The sequence below is a fragment of the Nicotiana tabacum genome, chromosome 14, assembly GCF_000715075.1.
Source record: "Nicotiana tabacum cultivar K326 chromosome 14, ASM71507v2, whole genome shotgun sequence".
NCBI lineage: Eukaryota > Viridiplantae > Streptophyta > Magnoliopsida > Solanales > Solanaceae > Nicotiana > Nicotiana tabacum.
The window spans coordinates 107,815,431-107,834,942 of record NC_134093.1 but is presented as its reverse complement, the minus strand read 5'-3'; the positions used below and the strand labels follow the sequence as shown (position 1 = coordinate 107,834,942).

The following is a 19,512-nucleotide window of genomic DNA, read 5'->3' as shown; positions in this document are numbered from 1 at the left end:
CCTCTCACACCTTCTCATGGGGAGGGGAGGAGAGGAGGAGGGGAGGGGGTATCTGTGCTCCTCCTCTTCACGTGCCCGGACTACCTCAATCTCGCTTCCCTCATCTTTCCACCACATAGGCTATTTCCACCTTACCCCACACATCTTCGTTTATAATCTTATCTTTCCGAGTATGCGCACACATCATTCTAAGAATCCTCATTTTCGCTACTTTTATTTTCTGAATGTGTGAATTCTTGACTGGCCAACACTCTGCTCCATACAATATAGTTAGTCTAACAACCACTCTATTAGAACCTTTAAGTCTCGGTGACACCTTCTTATCACATAGGACACCAGATGCTAGCCTCTATTTTATCCCTCAAATTCCAAATATGACGTGACATAATCAACAATCTCCTAACTTTTTGGGTTTATTGACCCCAGATACTTAAAACTTCCTTTTTTTTGGGATAACTAGTGTATCAATCCTGACTTTCATATCCACCTCATGCAGTGCATCAGTGAATTTGCAGTCCAAATATTGTCCTGCTCAATCTGAAACCTTTAGACTTTAGGGCGTGTCTCCAAACCTCTAGTCTAGTTACTCTCCCCCCTCCTTTGTCTCATCCAACCAATACTATGTTATTTGTAAATAACATACATATTACCTCCCCTTGAATATGCCTTGTCAATTCATACATCACTACGACATATAAAAACAAGCTAAGAGTTAATCCTTGGTTTAACCCTATCATGATTGCGAAGTAGTCCGAGTCTCCTCTCACTATTCTTACTCGAGTCTTGGCTCCACGTATATATACTTAATGAGTTTGATATATGCCATATGCACACCCAAGCATCTAATGTAATAAAATAAATTATTATAATCACAATTTTTTTTTACATTGTTTTAATTCATTCATGTTTTGTATTGTTCACTAGGAAATCCCAATCTTGAGTCTCACGAGAGAATTTTCATAAAATAAAAAGAATCATATTTACCTAAATAGTTCTTCTATAATTTAAGCACACATAAAACATATTTACTTATATTCTTAGAGAAACTAGAAATTTCCCTACTCAGTTTCCCCCGGTTAATTTATTCAACTTCATTTCCGCCGGGAGGCGGCTAAAATCGGAACCCAAAAAGGAAATTCCGGCGACTGATCCGGTAATTTTAATGGGTAGTTCTGAATACTGATGTCACTGTTCTGGATTGTGATTCGTCAATTAGCTGAAATCGAAGCCATGGTATTGTTCTTTCAGTTTTCCTCTCAATTACGTCTTTTGTTTTTTGGACTTAATTTTTTCATTGCGCCAATTATACAAATTTAGCAATACATAGTTTACTCTGGACTAATTTAATTTGAGGCATAGTTGATTGATTGGTTCGTACATAATAGGGCTGTAGGTTTAAGATAAAGGACACGGATCTGAAATCACGTTAATGCCTTTTTCAGGGTGTTATGATTTGTAGATTTTCATGTTTAAGTTATACTTAGATATTATTATATGCATATAAAAGATTCTGGAGTATGTAGAAAATGGATTTAAGTTTTATACACTGAAAGCTTTACACTATCAATGTAATTTAACTTGAGATAGCAGGTCGCTTACCATATTTAGTGGGTTCTTAGTTAACATCTTACCATATAGAGTTACTAATGACCTGATTGCATAAACGGTCCACAAAACTTAAACCCACAGAAAATTCATGATACTAATACTGCAACCAAGGGCGGACCCACGTGTATCAAAGAGGATTCAAATGAACCCGCTTCGTCGAAAAATATACTACGTATACATGTAATTATCATCTGAAATAGAAACAATACCTTTATTTTAATAATAATGAATCCACTTGACATAGCACACCTTTGTGGCGTAGTGGTCAAGTGGATTCACATGCTCTAGATGGTTCAGCGTTCGAGTCTACATAACAACACTCAGTCTTTACTTTTTGATGGTTATTAGGTATGTTTGTATGGCTGCACTACCCTTATTAAGTTCACTTTAGAGCCCTAACACTTCATTTCTCTTCTATAACGTGAAACGTGCAAGTCAATTTAAAAAACTTGCTCAACTGCCAAAGCTAAAAACATCAACTTTAAATTGATGACTTTCTTTTGTTGTCACGAATAAAAAAAGAAAAAATATAGTCGAGCAAATCTCAATTGTTATATTGGTGTCGTGTTTAATGAACCCGCTTGTGCAAAATCTTGGGATCGCCACGGACTGCAACACAACAAATAATGTTATTGTTGCACCTCACTCCTAAGATAGTTAGGTCAGCTATATGAATCATCACTATCTATGTCGCTCCATTTAGACCCATCTCAATCTAATGTTCCATAATTTAGGTTCTCTAATACTAGAAGTTCTTTATATTTTTTTTTTACTGGCATGTAACTTCTGGCATGTAACTTCTAACGAGATTACAGGACGACCTAAGTTTTTGCACGGTGTCTCCTTCTACTTCTCCCGATGTGAAAGAAAAGAACATGGGAAGCATTTTATTCTTTTCTATCACTCTTTGTTTATTTCTAGCCTTCCCGAACTCCTAGAAGTAAAGTTTATGACATGACTAAACCTTAATCCTAACTGGTTAGTATCACCTATATATATCTTTCTCTTCCATTATACTCTTTTCACTATGTGTGCACGGATTCTCTAAGAAATTATAAGTCTTCAAGATAACTTCTTTCATGTGATTTTGTTTTACTTTGTTCTCTTCTAACCCCTTCAATCACCATAATTTCACACTTTGGATCGATGCATCTGGAGCTCAATGTGGAACACGAGGAATCATCTCAAGCGACCTTGTTATCATTGTATCCTCCATGTATGCTACTTGTACTTTCTAGGGCGTGATCATTTTTCTATGATAACTCAGCCATTCTAACATCCGCGTTTATGTGACACTCATCTTATCGATGTTTTGGACCTTAGACTCCCTTACAATAATGTTGGTCTAAAATCGTTCTATAGAACTTTCTTTTTTACTTTGATGGTTACCTCCAGGGCTTAACATTTCTGTGACACTTGTCCATTTTTACTAACTTATCTTAGTTTTATGTATTACATTGTCATTTATCATACAATTCTTCAGGATATCAAGCCTTGATATCCTAAAAGGTTTTAAGAATACGATGCTTAGTCAGCAATGTTGCCTAAAACGACCCGTGAGATTTCGAATGTACTTGATGTTATTTGATATAGTAGTGATAATTCCAATTAAGTTGATTTCTGGTCCAATTATGTATATGAGTCAGATACTTACTGCTGAATGGCTTTCCAAAAGATGCATATGGATTTACTTGTAATTTTTTTTTCATTTTTTGTTCATATAAAATTTTGCTGCCACAAAACTTACAGGTTTAGATGGTGCAGTGACACATTTATTTTATTTTGAATTTTTTCCTTTCCCTCCTTTGCAGGCAACATCAAAGAAAGTAATCACAAGAGAAGAGTGGGAGAAAAGGCTCAGTGATGTAAAAATTAGAAAAGAAGATATGAATAGATTAGTGATGAACTTTTTAGTCACAGAGGGTTATGTAGAAGCAGCAGAAAAGTTCAGAATGGAATCTGGAACAGATCGTATCCTTCTATCATCTTTTGGTTGCTCATTTTATGTTATTGTATGAACTTGTGCCGTTGCATATGTACATCTAAGATTGTGCTTCTCCTTATGAATGAATAGCTGATATAGATCTTGCTACTATCACTGATCGGATGGCAGTTAAAAAGGCAGTACAGGCTGGTAATGTAGAGGATGCAATTGAGAAGGTTAATGATTTGAATCCCGAGGTATGTATGCTCTTTTTTCCCGTTTTCAATGCGTTTTGTCCTTATTATTCAGAACCAAATTCATCTTCATCTTTTGATCATATTTGGGTGGAGCAAGTTTCTCTAAGTTGACGCCAAAGACATTTCATAATGGTGAAGTCATGTTAGGTAATAACAGTCACAATAGAAATTGTGTTTTGAATGAGCTAGGTGTACCCTCCACTTTAATGAATTTACTCTTAGTTTTAGGTTCCCTGAAACACTTAGTTTAGTGTTGTAATTACCTTATTATTTTGCTACCCCGTTGATAAGTCATGAATTTGTATTCGTTTTAGGTTTTCCCAGCTTACACGCACCTCGACTATTCCACCGGGAACCTGCTACCTCCCATCAACATAGGTACCGGGTAATTATGCCCACCAAGGCTTAGGTAAATGAGAAGAAATCACTATGCCCTTCGTTTGCAATTTATGTGACACATTTTCTTTATTAGTCCGTTTAAAAAAGAATGACATATTTATATATTTGGAAATAATTTAACTTTAAAATTTTCATTCCCTTAATGAGAAGCTTTTATAGCCACACAAATGTTATAGACACAAGGCTTCACTCTTTATACTTTGAAGACCACAAATTTGAAAAGTTTCTCTTTTTTTCTTAAACTACGAGCCAAGTCAAGGTGTGTCATATAAATTGAAACGAAGGGAATACTTTTTTTTGCCTCCATTGAGATTTGAACCTGAGATTCTGTTTACCCGAAAAACGGATAAAGTTGAATTTATACGTAGTTCTAAGGATACATGGTATAACTCGGCACAAATCGAAAAGTAGGTAGAAATATATTGAATATTGACTTATAAAGAATGAAATACAAATCAAGTTGAGTGGAAAATATCTTATGAACAAGCAAGATGAATCAATGTACTAAGCCCCAAAAAGGATAATCTCTATACGAATATCGGTATGTTTTTCTCTGTGAATAATATGAGTGTGTAAGAATGCCTTCAATGTTGGATCCCTTACAGAAATAGTAGCTATCCCTCTTATAGTGGAGGAATCCTATTTTAGATATAATTAAAAATACATAGTGGGGATCCCATGATAGATTAGCTTTTCCCTAATTTTCACTAAGATTCTCTCCCGTAGTGCGGCTATAACAGCTCTTGTCTCTTGGCTCGATCTTGGTCGGATTCGGTATTGGTCGATTTCCAGATTTAGAGTTCGATATTAACTCGAGCTCGATATTGACTCGAACTCAGTATTGGCTCGGGGCTCGATATCGAATCGGGCTCGATATTGGTCGGTCTCTGGCTCTTAAGCTCGACGACACCGCTTCACTTCATAGTTCGATTTGGACTCGGGCTCGGTAATGACTTTGAGCTCGGTATTTGATCTGTCTCAGAAATTTGAGCTCGGTAACCTGGCTTCGGACCTCATACCCGATATTACGAAGATAACCTTCGGTCCATTATGTTCCAATCTTGACTAATCATACGAAAGTCGAAACTGGTTTTGACCGTATACAGATAGTCCCCTCGTTTCTCTAGAAGAATGTGGCGAGAAACGACATGATTTTCCAACGGTATGACTCGATTCAAACTGACATTTTTATCGAGCCCGACCATGACGTACATGATAGATGTCCCGTCGGTTCAGTTTACCAAGGCATTAAATGTGTGTCAGACGATGATCGGCCATTGTTGACATTGAACCGTCATTGCCAACCCTATAAATAGCCCTTCTTTTTACCACTTTTTACCTTTACATCTCCAAATCTTCTAAGTTCCCTTTCGCATCTTCTGAGTTCTTCATCTGTAAATTTGTGATTTTCACTGCAAAATCCCTCTTCAGAACACCAAATCTTGTCATCTTCCTCTATCTTCAATCTTCAAATCCTAATGGCGAAAACGTCAAAAACCATTCCTTAGAAAGAAAAAGTTTCCTCTTCGCGGCTCGTCCGGTGAAGCCACGACCTGAGGAGTGTGTTCTCGGGGTGTGTGTTCTTACCTTCGATTTTAAGATCGACAAAGCTTCGCCGGTTCCTGGTCGATGCGAGCCAGTATCGAGGTACATGTGCTCGATAACCGAGGGCCATTTTGAACAGTTAAGGAAAGATTGCAACTGGGAGGACAAAGAAGTGATAATCCCGGCTCCCGAAGAAGATATTACTACTCATGTGAAAGGGTTTTTAAGTGTGTACACTTGCCCTTTCACGTTAGGCCCCCTCGACCCTGTTGTAATCGATTTTTGCCGCCAATATCGAGTAACTCTAGGCCAAATCCACCCTTCTTTTTGGCGGATCGTTATTCTGATCCGCTTCTTCGTGAACAAAGTCGAGGGGATGTCTTTCACCCTCGACCACCTCATTAGATTGTACAGCCCCCGCCTCTATCGAGCTGGGTTAATAAAACTCCAACGCCGGACTACCAAAGTGATGTTCTCGAGCATAGACGAAGACAAGGACCGGGACTGGATGGGCAGGTTCGTTCGAGTGAAGACTTCGGACCTAATCCCGGCCGAGAAGATGCCATTTCCCGAGGAATGGAACATGAAGCGTAAGTATAATTCTACTGTTAGCTCCTCCTATTGTTTTGCTCTTTCGTTTCTTTCTCACCGATATCCTTTTTGCGATGCAGCGGTTGCTTGGATGCCCAGTGCAGTTCCTAACCTTAAGAGCTGGGTACGGGGCTTGGCTTCGACCTCTACATATGCCGAGCGCTCGTGGCGCGATTTATCAAAGGGCCGATGGGAGGCCAAAAATCATGGTAAGCCTCTTTCCCATGTCTTTGATGATTTGAACAAAATGTTTTTCTTATACTTAACTAATTTTTTTGTGTGTAGGCCTTGGCAAAGATGCGGTTATGAGGCCCCCGTCTGGCGAGGAAAAGACTTTGGCCCCGGTTCCAAAACCGGCGAAGGACAACAAAAGAAAAAGGGCCTCTACCTCTGAGGATCCAACACTTAAGACAAAGACGGCTCGTTAGCCGAGGAAGAACACCATCCCTTTGACCGAAGAATCAGTTCGGCGTCTAAGGGATGAAGTCGAAGAGGAAGAAGAAAATGACGGGTCCATACCGGTGGCCCAAGTGAAGAGAACCATCGATGCCCCAAAGGCAGCGGGGTCGATGGCGTTTGATGAGGCTCCATCTCGAACTGAGGGGATGTCGGAGAAGGACTCGGGCAAAGTCCCCGTGTTGTTGGAGATCGAGGATGCCTCCCACCGAAGTCAACAAACGGTGGGTATATCTGAAGGGGCCGACCCTGAAGCTCTTCGAACTGAGGAGAACTCCCCAAGCGACTCGTTTGGGCCAATAGTAATCGGAGACGCGCCTACTCTCCCTGCTTTTTCCGAAGGGGCGATTCGGGAAGCCCGAGCATTGGGGACCCTCTTGGTAGACGAGGCCCATGAGGGAGAGGACCCCTTTCGCGATTTGTTTACCGGTATTGAGGATGCTGCCGGCCCGAGTGACGCGTCGAGTCTTTTCTTCGAGGTTCAACGAACCCTGAATCGGGCAAGTCTCGATTCCCTTTGTTGATGTCATGTTTTTCTATTTTCTGCTTAACTTTTTCTCTTTTTCGTATAGGCTTTAGCTCTTCATCAAGAGGAGTTTTCCAAGTCTCGAACGGAACTGAGCCGACGTGAGGCCGACTTTCGAGGGCTTTCGGAAGAGAGAAATGCCCTCAAACTTCTTAATGGACAGAAAGAGGAAGAGATCAAAGATCTCCGAGCTGAGTTGGCCAAGGCATACCAAGATTAGACCGACCTGACCGAGCAGGTAATGATAATCTTAAAAACTCATGGGCTCGATTCGGGAACGGTGGCTAATATTTCGATCTCATAGCTGCAACAGAAGCTTGAGGTGATCGGGTTGCTTCGTGAGGAGGTCGATACGATAAGGGCTGAGACCTTGGGGTGGAAAGAAGGCATGGACCGCCTCGCTGTAGAAAAAGAGACCGCTCGAGCCCAATTATCATCGGCCGAAAGACAACTTCAAGGCATGAAGGAGAAGAGCTCGGTTCAAGCAAGAAAAATAGAGGAGCTCGAGGCTCGGTTGGCTTTCGAACTTGCCAAGGCCAAATCTGAAACCGAAAAAGCAAAGGCTGAGGCGGATGCATTCGTGGCCGTCTATCGGGCCGATGCTGAAGCCACTCAAGTGCAAGCAAAAAAGGCAGCCGAGACCGCTCAAACTCGAGCATATTGGGTTGTTGAACTCGCCAAATGCCAATCTCGGAGGGAAACCCTCGAGGAGATCCATGCTCGAGGTTTCGATCTTACCGAAGAGATAAAAAAGGCTAAAGAGCTTGAAGCCGATGATGATGATGATGATGGGAGCAAGAGTGGGTCTGAGAGCGGGGAGGAGCCCGATGGAGAAGAGACTGCCCCCGGAGATAACCAGGAAACTTAGGGTTTTTTCCATTTTGATTTTTTTGTGTAGGGTCCTGATCGGACGTTGTATATACTCTTATATATATATAAAGATCTTTTCCTTTCCCGATTTGTCTCTGTTTTATTCTTTGCATTGTGAAGATTTTGTTTCATTCATGCCTTATGAAAGTTTTCATAAGTTCGAGGCCTTAGGCAATTTGATCGAAGTCGGACCTTGTAGCCTTTATAACCGAGCGAACGTTTGCTCGAACTTGAATTAAAAATAGCCCTTAGGCTTAATAGTCGAGTGAGCGTTTGCTCGGACTCGCAGTAATGTAGCTCGTAGGCTTTATGGTCGAGTGAGTGATTGCTCGAACTCGAAATAAGATTAGCTCTTAGGCTTAGTAGTCGAGTGAGTGATTGCTCGAACTCGAAGTGTTGTAGCCCGTAGGCTTTATGGTCGAGTGAGTGATTGTTCGAACTCCAAATAAGATTAGCTCTAGGCTTAGTAGTCGAGTGCGTGATTGCTCGAACTCGAAGTGTTGTAGCCCGTAGGCTTAATAGTCGAGTTTGTGATTGCTCGAACTCGAAGTGATGTAGCCCGTAGGCTTAATAGTCGAGTGAGCGTTTGCTCGGACTCAAAGTAATGTAGCCCGTATGCTTAGTAGTCGAGTGAGCGTTTGCTCGAACTCGAAGTGATGTAGCCCGTAGGCTTAATAGTCGAGTGAGTGATTGCTCGAACTCGAAGTGATGTAGCCCGTAGGCTTAATAGACGAGTGAACTTTTGCTCGGACTCGAAGTAATGTAGCCCGTAGGCTTAGTAGTCCAGTGAGTGATTGCTCGAACTCGAAGTGCTGTAGCCCGTAGGCTTTATGGTCGAGTGAGCGTTTTGCTCGGACTCGAAGTAACGTAACCCGTAGGCTTATGTGGGGCTTGATCTTGTTGACTTTTCGGTTGGCAGTCCCCGATTTATGGGGTAATGGTCGGCCCTTGAGCCTGTTTGCATAATAGATCACAAAATAGAGGATGGATTCTGAGATATGAGATATCGGTAAAGGAGATATTTCTCTTTATGTCATTATACACATGTTCATATTTTGTGCCAGGGATCGAGCAAACTACACGAGCATGGTTCGTTTTGATCATTTGGCTCTTACAATTTTTCCTATCGAAACCCTGTTGTCATGAAGTAACTTCCTTTCATCGAACTTGGCGATTGAACTTGATATATTCGACGGTAATGCCCCCCAGTATTCGAGGTTGATTGTAAAGAGGCGTTGGATACTGTTGAATTGTTCTAAGTTAGCACGATTAATGGTTGCCTCATTAAAAACCTTGCCGAAAAACCCATTTGGGATAAAATCGGTCTAAGGAAAAAAGAGTGCAATGCGTGCTTTCAGGCCTAAAGGCTTTGGGTTAGATAATCCATCCTTGTCCCTGGTCGAACTCCTTCAAGGGTTAGTTTCGAAATATAGATGAACATAGGAGGGTCGTACCTTAGCAGTAGTATCGTTTTAGGTGCGACACATTCCAATTGCTTGATAGTTGTTTGCCGTTTATCACACCGAGCTTGTAGGATCCTTTACCGACGATTTCGAGAACCTGATACGGTCCTTCCCAGTTAGGACCCAGTTTCCCTTCATTTGGATTTCAGGTGTTGAGGGTGACTTTCCTTAGCACTAAGTCCCCGATTTTAAAATATTGAAGATTGGTTCTTCGATTATAATACCTTTCGATCCGCTGTTTTTGAGCGGCTAATCGGACGAGAGCTGCTTCTCGTTTTTCGTCCAATAATTTTAGGCTCGTGTTCATCGTCTCGTTGTTCGACTCATTTGTTGCATATCGAAATCTGATGCTAGGTTCTACGACCTCAACCAGGATAAGAGCTTCGGCGCCATAAACCAACGAGAATGGTGTCGCTCCGGTACTCGATTTCGATGTTGTGCGGTATGCCCATAGGACTTCGGGTAGTATTTCTCTCCATTTTCCTTTAGCGTTGGTTAATCTTTTCTTAAGATTTTGGATGATGGTTTTGTTGGTCGATTCGGCCTGTCCGTTCCCGCTGGGATGATAAGGTGTTGATAGGATCCTTTTGATTTTGTGGTCTTTGAGAAATTTGGTTACTTTGCTTCCGATGAATTATTTTCTATTGTCACATACAATCTCGGATGGCATCCCGAACCGACATATGATGTTGTCCCAAATGAAGTCTACCACCTCCTTTTCTCTGACTTTCTCGAAAGCCTGTGCTTCAACTCGTTTATAGAAATAATCAGTCATAAACAAAATATACTGAGCCTTACTGGGGCCGATGGGAGGGGGCCGACGATGTCCATTCCCCATTTCATGAAAGGCCAAGGAGCTAGGACCGAGTGGAGAAGTTCCCCGGGTTGATGAATCATGAGCGCATGTCTCTGACATTTATCGCATTTTCGAATGAACTCTCTTGCATCTTTATCCATATCGATCCAATAATATCCTGCTCTGATTGTTTTGTGGACCAATGAATCGGCACCGGAATGATTCCCACAAGTGCCCTCGTGAATCTCATGTAGGATGTAATCAGTGTCTCCTGGTCGCAAACATATTGCCAGTGGACCATCGAACGTCCTCCTAAATAGCTTTCTGTCTTCGGACAAGGTGAACCGTGCTGCCTTTGTGCGCCATTCTTTTGGGTCTGATGGCAGCTTCCCGTTCTTGAAGTACTCTATATATTTGTTTCTCCAATTCCAGGTTAGACTTGTGGAGTTTATCTCGGCATGACCTGCTTCGATTACCGATTTCATGAGTTGTACGACAGTCCCCGAGTTGAGTTCGTCATCTTCGACCGACGAACCTAAGTTTGCCAGAGCATCGGCCTCACTGTTCTGCTCCCGAAGTATATGTTGCAAAGTTCATTCCTTAAATCGATGTAGAGTCACTTGTAATTTATCCAAGTACCTTTGCATTCGATCTTCTCGGACTTCAAAAGTCCCATTGACTTGATTTACCACGAGGAGGGAATCACATTTAGCCTCCACGACCTCGGCTCCCAAACTTCTGGCTAGTTCGAGACCTGCAATCACGGCCTCATACTCGGCCTCTCGGCTCCCCAACTTCTGGCTAGTTCGAGACCTGCAATCACGGCCTCATACTCGGCCTCATTGTTAGTCAATTTTGTAGTTTTAATAGACTGTCTAACTACATTACCTGTGGGCGATTTTAGTACGATGCCCAGTCCGGACCCCTTTGCGTTCGAGGCACCGTCCGTAAAGAGGGTCCAGACTCCCGAAGAGATACCCGATTTTATCAGTAATTCTTTTTCAATCTCGGGTACGAAGGCTGGCGTAAAGTCAGCCACGAAGTCTGCTAAGATTTGAGATTTGATGGCAGTTCGAGGTCGATACTCGATGTCGTACCCGCCAATCTTTATGGCCTATTTGGCCAATCGACCTGAAAGCTTAGGTTTGTGTAACATATTTCGTAGAGGATAAGTTGTTACAACATGTATTGGATGGCACTAAAAATATGGTCTTAGTTTCCTAGAGGCACTTATTAAAGCAAGCGCTAATTTTTCTAAGTGTGGATATCTAGTTTCGGCCCCGCCTAAAGTTCGACTGACATAATAAATAGGGAATTGCGTACCTCGTTCTTCTCGAATTAGGACTCCACTCACCGCTATCTCCGAGATAGCTAGATACAGATAAAGTTGTTCGTCTGCCTTCGGGGTATGAAGCAACGGAGGGCTCGATAAATATTGTTTTAGCTCTTCCAAAGCCTGCTGACATTCCGGAATCCATGAAAAATTGCTTTTCTTTTTAAGCAAAGAGAAAAATCGGTGGCTCCTATCCGAGGATCTCGAAATGAATCGTCCCAGGGCGGCTATCCGCCCCGTTAGCCTTTGCACGACCTTTACATTATCTACCACTGTGATGTCCTCGATTGCTTTGATTTTATCGGGGTTAATCTCGATTCCTCGATTGGACACCATGAAACCGAGAAACTTGCCCGAGCCAACCCCGAAAGCACATTTTTCGGGATTGAGCTTCATATTGTACTCCCTTAGTATGTCGAAATTTTCCTGCAAATGCTTTAAATGGTCCTCTGCTCGCAGGGATTTAACTAATATGTCATCAATATAAACTTCCATTGATTTTTTTATTTGCTTTTCGAATATTCTGTTTACTAGGCGTTGATAAGTTGCACCAGCATTTTTAGGCCAAATGGCATTACATTATAACAGTAGGTCACGTACTTAGTGATAAATGAGGTTTTTTCCTGATCCTCCGGGTTCATCTGTATTTGGTTGTACCCGGAATAGGCATCGAGAAAACTGAGAGTCTCGTGGCCGGTCGTGGCATCGATCATACGATCGATATTAGGCAAAGGAAAAGAGTTCTTAGGGCATACTTTATTCAGGTCTTTATAATCTATATACATTCTAAGTTTGTTCCCTTTTTTAGGGACTACCACCACATTTGCTAGCCATTCAGGGTACTTTACTTCCCGAATGGACCCTATCTTAAGGAGTTTGGTTACCTAGTCTTTGATGAAGGCGTGTTTGACCTCGGACTGGGGCCTTCTTTTTTGTTTTACCGGGTGGAATTTTGGGTCTAAGCTTAGCTTATGAGTGGTGATTCCCGGTGGGATCCCTGTCATGTCAAGATGGGACCAAACGAAACAGTCTATGTTAGCTATAAGAAATTGAATAAGCTTTCTCCTGAGCTCGGGATCTAACCCCGTGTCCAAGTATGCCTTTCGTTCGGGCAGATATTCGATTAGTATGACTTGCTCCAGTTCTTAGATTGTTGATTGAGTGGCGTCGGAATCATCGGGAACCATGAAAGATCGAGAGATCCTATGTTCATCATCTTCGTCAGTCTTATGATTCTCTAATTGGGTCGAAGTTGACATTTGTAATTGCTATTTGGTATTTCGTTCCTCCTTCGAATCCGATCCTTTTGCTGATGATAATGATGACATCGGAATCACTTCATCGACGACAAACATTTCTTTTGCGGCCGGTTGCTCCCCGTAGACCGTTTTGATTCCCTTCGATGTTGGGAACTTCAAAACCTGGTGGAGGGTCGAGGGTACAACCCTCATATTGTGGATCCACGACCTTCCGAACAGGGCGTTATTTCTCATATCGCCTTCGATCACGTGGAACTTTGTTTCTTGGATGGTTCCGGCCACGTTTACTGGCAAGATTATTTCGCCCTTAGTAGTTTCACATGCCATATTGAATCCGTTTAGTACCAAGGTTGCGGGCACGACCTGGTCCTGTAGACCGCGTTGCTCTACGACCCTTGATCGAATGATGTTGGCCGAACTACCTGGATCAATTAACACACGTTTAACTTGAGTTTTATTCACAAGTACAGATATTACCAGTGCATCGTTATGTGGTTGCATGATTCCTTCTGCGTCTTCGTTATTAAAGGACAAGGTTCCTTCAAGGGTGTAATCTGAGTCCGAGATCGCTTTTCTCTTACAACCGACATCTTAGTGCATTTAAGCACCGGCCCCTGGGGGGTATCGATCCCACCAATGATCATGTGGATGATGTGTTGTGGCTCTTCTTGTTCGTTTTGTCTATTGAAATTCCTGTTTTGAAATGATTTTTGGCCCTGTCACTTAAAAATTCTCGAAGGTGCCTTTTGTTGAATAACCGAGCTACCTCCTCTCTTAGTTGCCTGCAATCTTCCGTTCTGTGGCCATGAGTGCCATGATATTCGCACATTTGATTGGGATTTCTCTGGGCAGGATCGGTCTGCATAGGTCGAGGCCATTTAGTATCTTTGATGCGTCCGATAGCCGATACTATAGAGACGTAGTTTTGAGGTCCTTGCCCGGCGAGGAAAAGACCTCGATCCCAGCTTCCGAACCGCCGAAGGGATATAAGAGGAAAAGGGCCTCTACTTCCGAGAATCCAAAACCGAAGGCAAGGTCGACTCATAAGTTGAAGAAGAATACTACCCCATTGACCCCAGAGTCGGTTCAACGCCTAAGAGATGAAGATGAGGAAGAGGAAAATGAGGAGTTCGTGCCGATGGCCCGAACAAAGAAAACCACTGATGCTCCACAGACAGGTGGATCGATGGTGGTTTATACAGCTCCGGCTCAAATCGGGGGTATATCGGAGAAGGATTCGGGCAGAGTTCCTGAGTCATTGCGGATCGAGGATGTTTCCAATCGAAGCCAACAGATTGGGGGTGTATCCGAAGGGGTTGTTCCCGAATCTCTTCGAACCGAAGGGAACTTCCCAAGTGACTCACCTGGCAGCAACAATCAAAGACTCGCCCACCTTTCCTACATTTTCTGAAGGGGCGATTCGGGAAGCCCAAGCTTTGGGGTGCCCTCAAACTAGACAGGCCTCATGAGGGGGACGATCCCTTCTGTGGTCTTTTTACTGGCGTTGAGGATGTTGCCGGTAACCTGGCTTCGGATCTCATACCCGATATTACGAAGATGATCTTCGGTCCATTATGTTCCAATCTTGACTAATCATACGAAGGTTGATACCGGTCTTAACCGTATACAAACTCCATGGTTTTCTCCCACTTCAATGACTACTGGGCGACAACCTTGGTGCAATTTATATTTTTTCTTTTAATTCCATAAAGTAGATAATATAGAATGAGTACTACACTACACATCTGACTTAGGCGGAGCTAAATATAGAAATTTCTAAATGCTTCCATGAAAATAGTGGGGAAAAACTGGGCTAGCTTATTTGCTATCAGGGTCAGAGTACGTAAATACTTGGCTTGGAGGAGCTATTGTGCCCACCTGCCTTTTCTTTTAAGTTTTAATATATCACTTATATATCTATATGTCCATCTCGGACAAGGTGCTTTTCCTGCACATTCGTGAAATTTGCATTAGCATCCAAAAGATATGAGCGTGGCTATATGTATAACACTTCTTTAATATGGTTAAAAAATATTAAGGAAATTTGAAGATTTTATCCTCTATTTGGTATCTTGTTAGTTTGATTAGAGCAAACTTATACTTGTCGTCTTCAATTTATCCCACATAAGAAGAATGACATTGAGGTAAGACTAAATGAGATTGCGATTTTTAAATGCAAACATCAGATATCATAATTGATTCTATATGTTACACGGTTACACCTCAGTGAATTCTGATTTTTCCGTTTCAAAAGAAAAAAAGAAGCCAGATATCCAGTGAGATGCAACATATAGAATCAAATATGATGACTGAAATTGGCCGTGCTATGCGGAGTGTATTTGATAGGAAGATACCTTCCAGAGTGAAAGACAAATTTCATAAAATGGTCATGAGACTAAAAGTATTATATGGGAGGAGACACAACATATTCACAGGACGAGTGTCGCAAGAATACAGTTTTTAAGATGGATATATGGTCATCCAAGATTAGACTAGATTAAAAATGATTATATTAGATAGAAGGTGCAAGTAGTACATATAGAGAAAATAATAGGAGAAGGTGCCTGAGATTGATTGTTCATGTCCCACGTAAACTTCCAAATGCACTAGTCTGTACTCTGTAGGTGTAACACAATGATTGGAAGTGTTAAAATAGTATGCAATAGACATAAAATCACAGGCAGGGATGTTGTCACGGAACACTTCCTTTTTTTTGATGAAGAATCTTGGAACACTTAATATCTTTCTAATCCAAGCAGATTTCATTTGAGTATAAGTTCTACGCACACTTCATTTAAAAAGGCAATTGAACGTAATTTTCCATACAAACATTAATTGGAAATCTTTTTAAAAAGGAAGCAATCTTCTATAAAAGGTCAAAATACACTCATAGTGTAAAATTTTGCTTACACTTTCGGTGCATATAACTTAGATATGACAAAGGATAATATAGGCGATGCAAACTAATTGTGATTAAAGAGAAGGCACACTTGCATTAGGTTATGTTTATTGTTAATCAGGAGTCTTTTTACTTTTTAGTTTGGTTATTGTATGGCATGTTAAGGATATGTATGAGATTTAAAGAATAATTAGTTCTTCTCCTAAAAGACAAATTAGAAAGAAGTGGAGTGGAACGGCTCTAGATAGAGCATAATAATATATAGGATTTATATAGACGATCCGAACTAGTTTGAGATTGAATGTTGTAGTAACTTTTTACCTTCTCTTTTCTATATTGTTCTAGTTTTGTGGGATTAAAGGAGGATTTTGTGGATAGAAATGAAAAAGGAACAAAAAGTTGAGGACGAAAGGTCCTTCTATGAACAGAACAAAAGTTTTGTTTGCAATTGGAGTAATTTTTGGACAAAAATAATATTTGTTTCCCGTGAATTTGAACAAAAAATGCCCCCTATTTGGTGTAAAATGTAGTACTCTGAATTTCTTTTTCTGCAGACAACATATATAAGCGTCTACTTGATGTTTCTTATCGTGTTCTGTGCTTTTATCTGGAAGGTAACTAGAGTCTTGAAGAAGTAATGGGATTTTGTATATTGAAAATTGAACCGAACTCTGTATCCTAATTTTTCAAGGAAATAGTGCATAAAAATGAAGTGCTTCCTCTCGATCATAGCCATTCTATCTGTGAACTGTCTGGGTAACAGAGATCCTTTCTATCCAAAGCCTCGACTTCCTCCTTTGATCTGAACTTAGATGAGATGCTCGCTATGTGAAACTTTCAACTTTCCTTCTCTAGTAAGAATTTCAACGAGACCAAGAGGGACCATGAGTTTACTTTCTACATGGGCATGTATCTTCTAATTTGTATTATTATGCATCGTAAAAGACCCCAGACTCTCTTCAAGGAAGAGAATTCATTGCTTCCATATAGCCATTATCACTTATAAATCAGATCAGTGATGTGATAAACCTAAGCTTACGCTAGGAAAAAAATTATGGTAGGTGCTTCTCTCTTTTATCTTTTCTTTGTTTTATTGTTATGTGCTGCCCTTGGCGTAACTGGTAAAGTTGTTGTCATGTGACCAGGAGGTCACGGGTTCAAGCCGTGAAAACAGCCTCTTGCAGAAATGCAGGGTAAGGCTGCGTACTATAGACCCTTGTGGTCCGGCCCTTCCCCGGACCCCGCGCATAGCGGGAGCTTGCACTAAGCTCCGGGCTGCCCTTTCTTTATTATGTGCTGCAAGTGCGTATTTGTAGCATGTGTGCTTTGCCTTTGCGTTTCTCGTAACTTTCTCTTGTATCATCTAAAGAACTTACTAATTAAGAGATTCTTCAGACTCGGGAGTAAATTTTGCAAAATGAACGCCCACTTATTGTGAATTGCAACTTAGGTTGATATAATACACTTAATAATTTTGATTGATTATAACATAGTTTTACCTTCTTGGATGCAGATCCTGGATACAAACCCCCAGCTCTTTTTCCACCTCCAGCAGCAAAGGCTGATAGAGTTGATAAGGAATGGGAAGCTTGAGGAGGCTTTGGAGTTCGCTCAAGAGGAGCTCGCTCCGAGAGGAGAGGAAAATGTAACTATTAATTTATAGATCTCTCCTCTTGATTTCCCTAAAATTGTGCTTTTTAGCCAATGTCAGAGTTGCTCCTTTAGTAACATGTAGGCCACGAGTTTGAGGCTTGAACACCCTTTGCAGAAATGCAAGGGGAAGGCTGCGATTGGCGTATGTCCTCTGTTTCCACTCATTCACTAGCTAGGGAGCATTTCATGCATGGGGATGCCTAAAAAAAGGCAATACAAGCCTGATCTAGATGACTGTTTAATCTTGTAAATTACATATATTTGGAAATGTAAGTAGGAATTTAGTATTTGAAAGGATTATTGAATTTTTAAGTGATCTTCCCTGTCTCCATGCCTAAGCCGCTGACGCCAGGGGTCCTTGCTCTTGGTTGGCTTCCCTAGGAGAGGTTGGGGAGGCTACCGAGCATTATGGGACGCGAGGCAAAATCTACTTTTGTCATCTGATGACTCGGCTTGAGATTAACACCAACTTTCACTCTCAGAGAAAAGCTTTGGATGGCGTAATCCTATATGTAACCCGACCACTTTATTACATGATTGATTTAATTGCTTTTCTGCAGCAAAGTTTCTTAGAAGAATTGGAGAAAACTGTTGCATTATTGGCCTTTGAAGATGTATCCAACTGCCCCGTCGGAGAGCTTCTAGATGTATCACAGCGGCTAAAGACCGCAAGTGAGGTAAATGCTGCAATCCTCACTAGCCAAAGCCATGAAAAAGGTTAGTCTCCTTTTCATTAACGATCACATTGCTAGTCATTCTTCTCATCTCTTTGTGAAGATATGAGAAAAATCTTTTGTTCTTTTTATTTTTGGGACATCGAATCAAAGAAAAGATACTTGTGTGATGCGACCTAATTGAGAATATTTATGTATAAAAGATCCATAAATATTGAAGATGTTAATATGATTTATCTTGATTAAACAGATCCAAAGCTTCCTAGTCTATTGAAGATGTTAATATGGGCACAAAACCAGCTTGGTGAAAAAGCCGTTTATCCGCGCATAAATGATTTATCGACTGCTGCACTGGAAGATCCTGCTGTTTGAAGGATGACTGTATGTTCCTTGATGCATGATTCAAGTTGCCTGTATCAAGATGTTGTTTCTACTTTCAAGAACTATAGCTGCTTATTATGGTTTTCTTAGATTGAAGTATGTGTCTGTTTCTACTATGTAAATGAACATAGTTTACTTTCTTATCGTATCAAAGGTTACATAAATTTAGTTTGTACTTTTCATATCATAACATGTCTATGGAATTTGTGGAAAACATACAAAGAAAATAAGCTTTTGAATCTCATGCAAAGCTCCCTAACTAACCAAACATAACTTATGAATCTCATCCATTCATCTCTCAATCTTCAAAATAAAGACACATACATTGGAACCCATTTGAGAAATCAATCAAAACTTTAGGACAAAGGGTGTGTTTGGTACGAAGGAAAATGTTTTCATGGAAAATAAGTGGTATTATCACTTATTTTTCCTTGTTTGGTTGGTGAGTGGAAAACTTTTTCCGAAAAATATTTTAGTGTTTGGTTAGAGAGTAGAAAATATTTTTTATGTTACTCTCCTCACCCCTTCCTCCAAATCCCCATGTTTCATGTCTTCTCCTCCCCTCCCCTCCCTCCGACCCCTCAAACACAATACCCAACCTTTATTTTCTTCAATAATTTAATTATTCTAAAAAGGGCGGGAATGGGGAATAGGGCGAGGAAGGTTGAAAAAAGAGTTTTGGAAAACATTTTCCTCCAATTGAAGTAAAATGAGTTCATGAGGAAAATGTTTTTCAAAACATTTAAGCCAACCAAATGGACAAAATTGAAAAATATTTTACTTCGTACCAAACACACCCAAATTCTTCAATTTTTTTCTTTTTGGTATATCGAACTGGTTCTTATGAAGTTTCATTTGCTCACTACATATGTTTGAGG

General features: G+C 41.0%; 1 protein-coding gene across 1 annotated transcript; it reads left to right on the top strand.

The window, feature by feature from the left end:
- The first annotated feature begins 1,008 nt into the window (after nt 1–1,008).
- Nucleotides 1,009–18,809, top strand: LOC107782128 (protein GID8 homolog). The gene is made up of 6 exons (XM_016602970.2): nt 1,009–1,233; nt 3,420–3,579; nt 3,683–3,789; nt 17,440–17,571; nt 18,140–18,296; nt 18,504–18,809. The coding sequence occupies exons 1-6, from the start codon at nt 1,183–1,185 to the stop codon at nt 18,623–18,625; spliced, it is 729 nt and encodes a 242-aa protein (XP_016458456.1). The 5' UTR covers nt 1,009–1,182; the 3' UTR covers nt 18,626–18,809.
- The last annotated feature ends 703 nt before the right edge of the window (nt 18,810–19,512 follow it).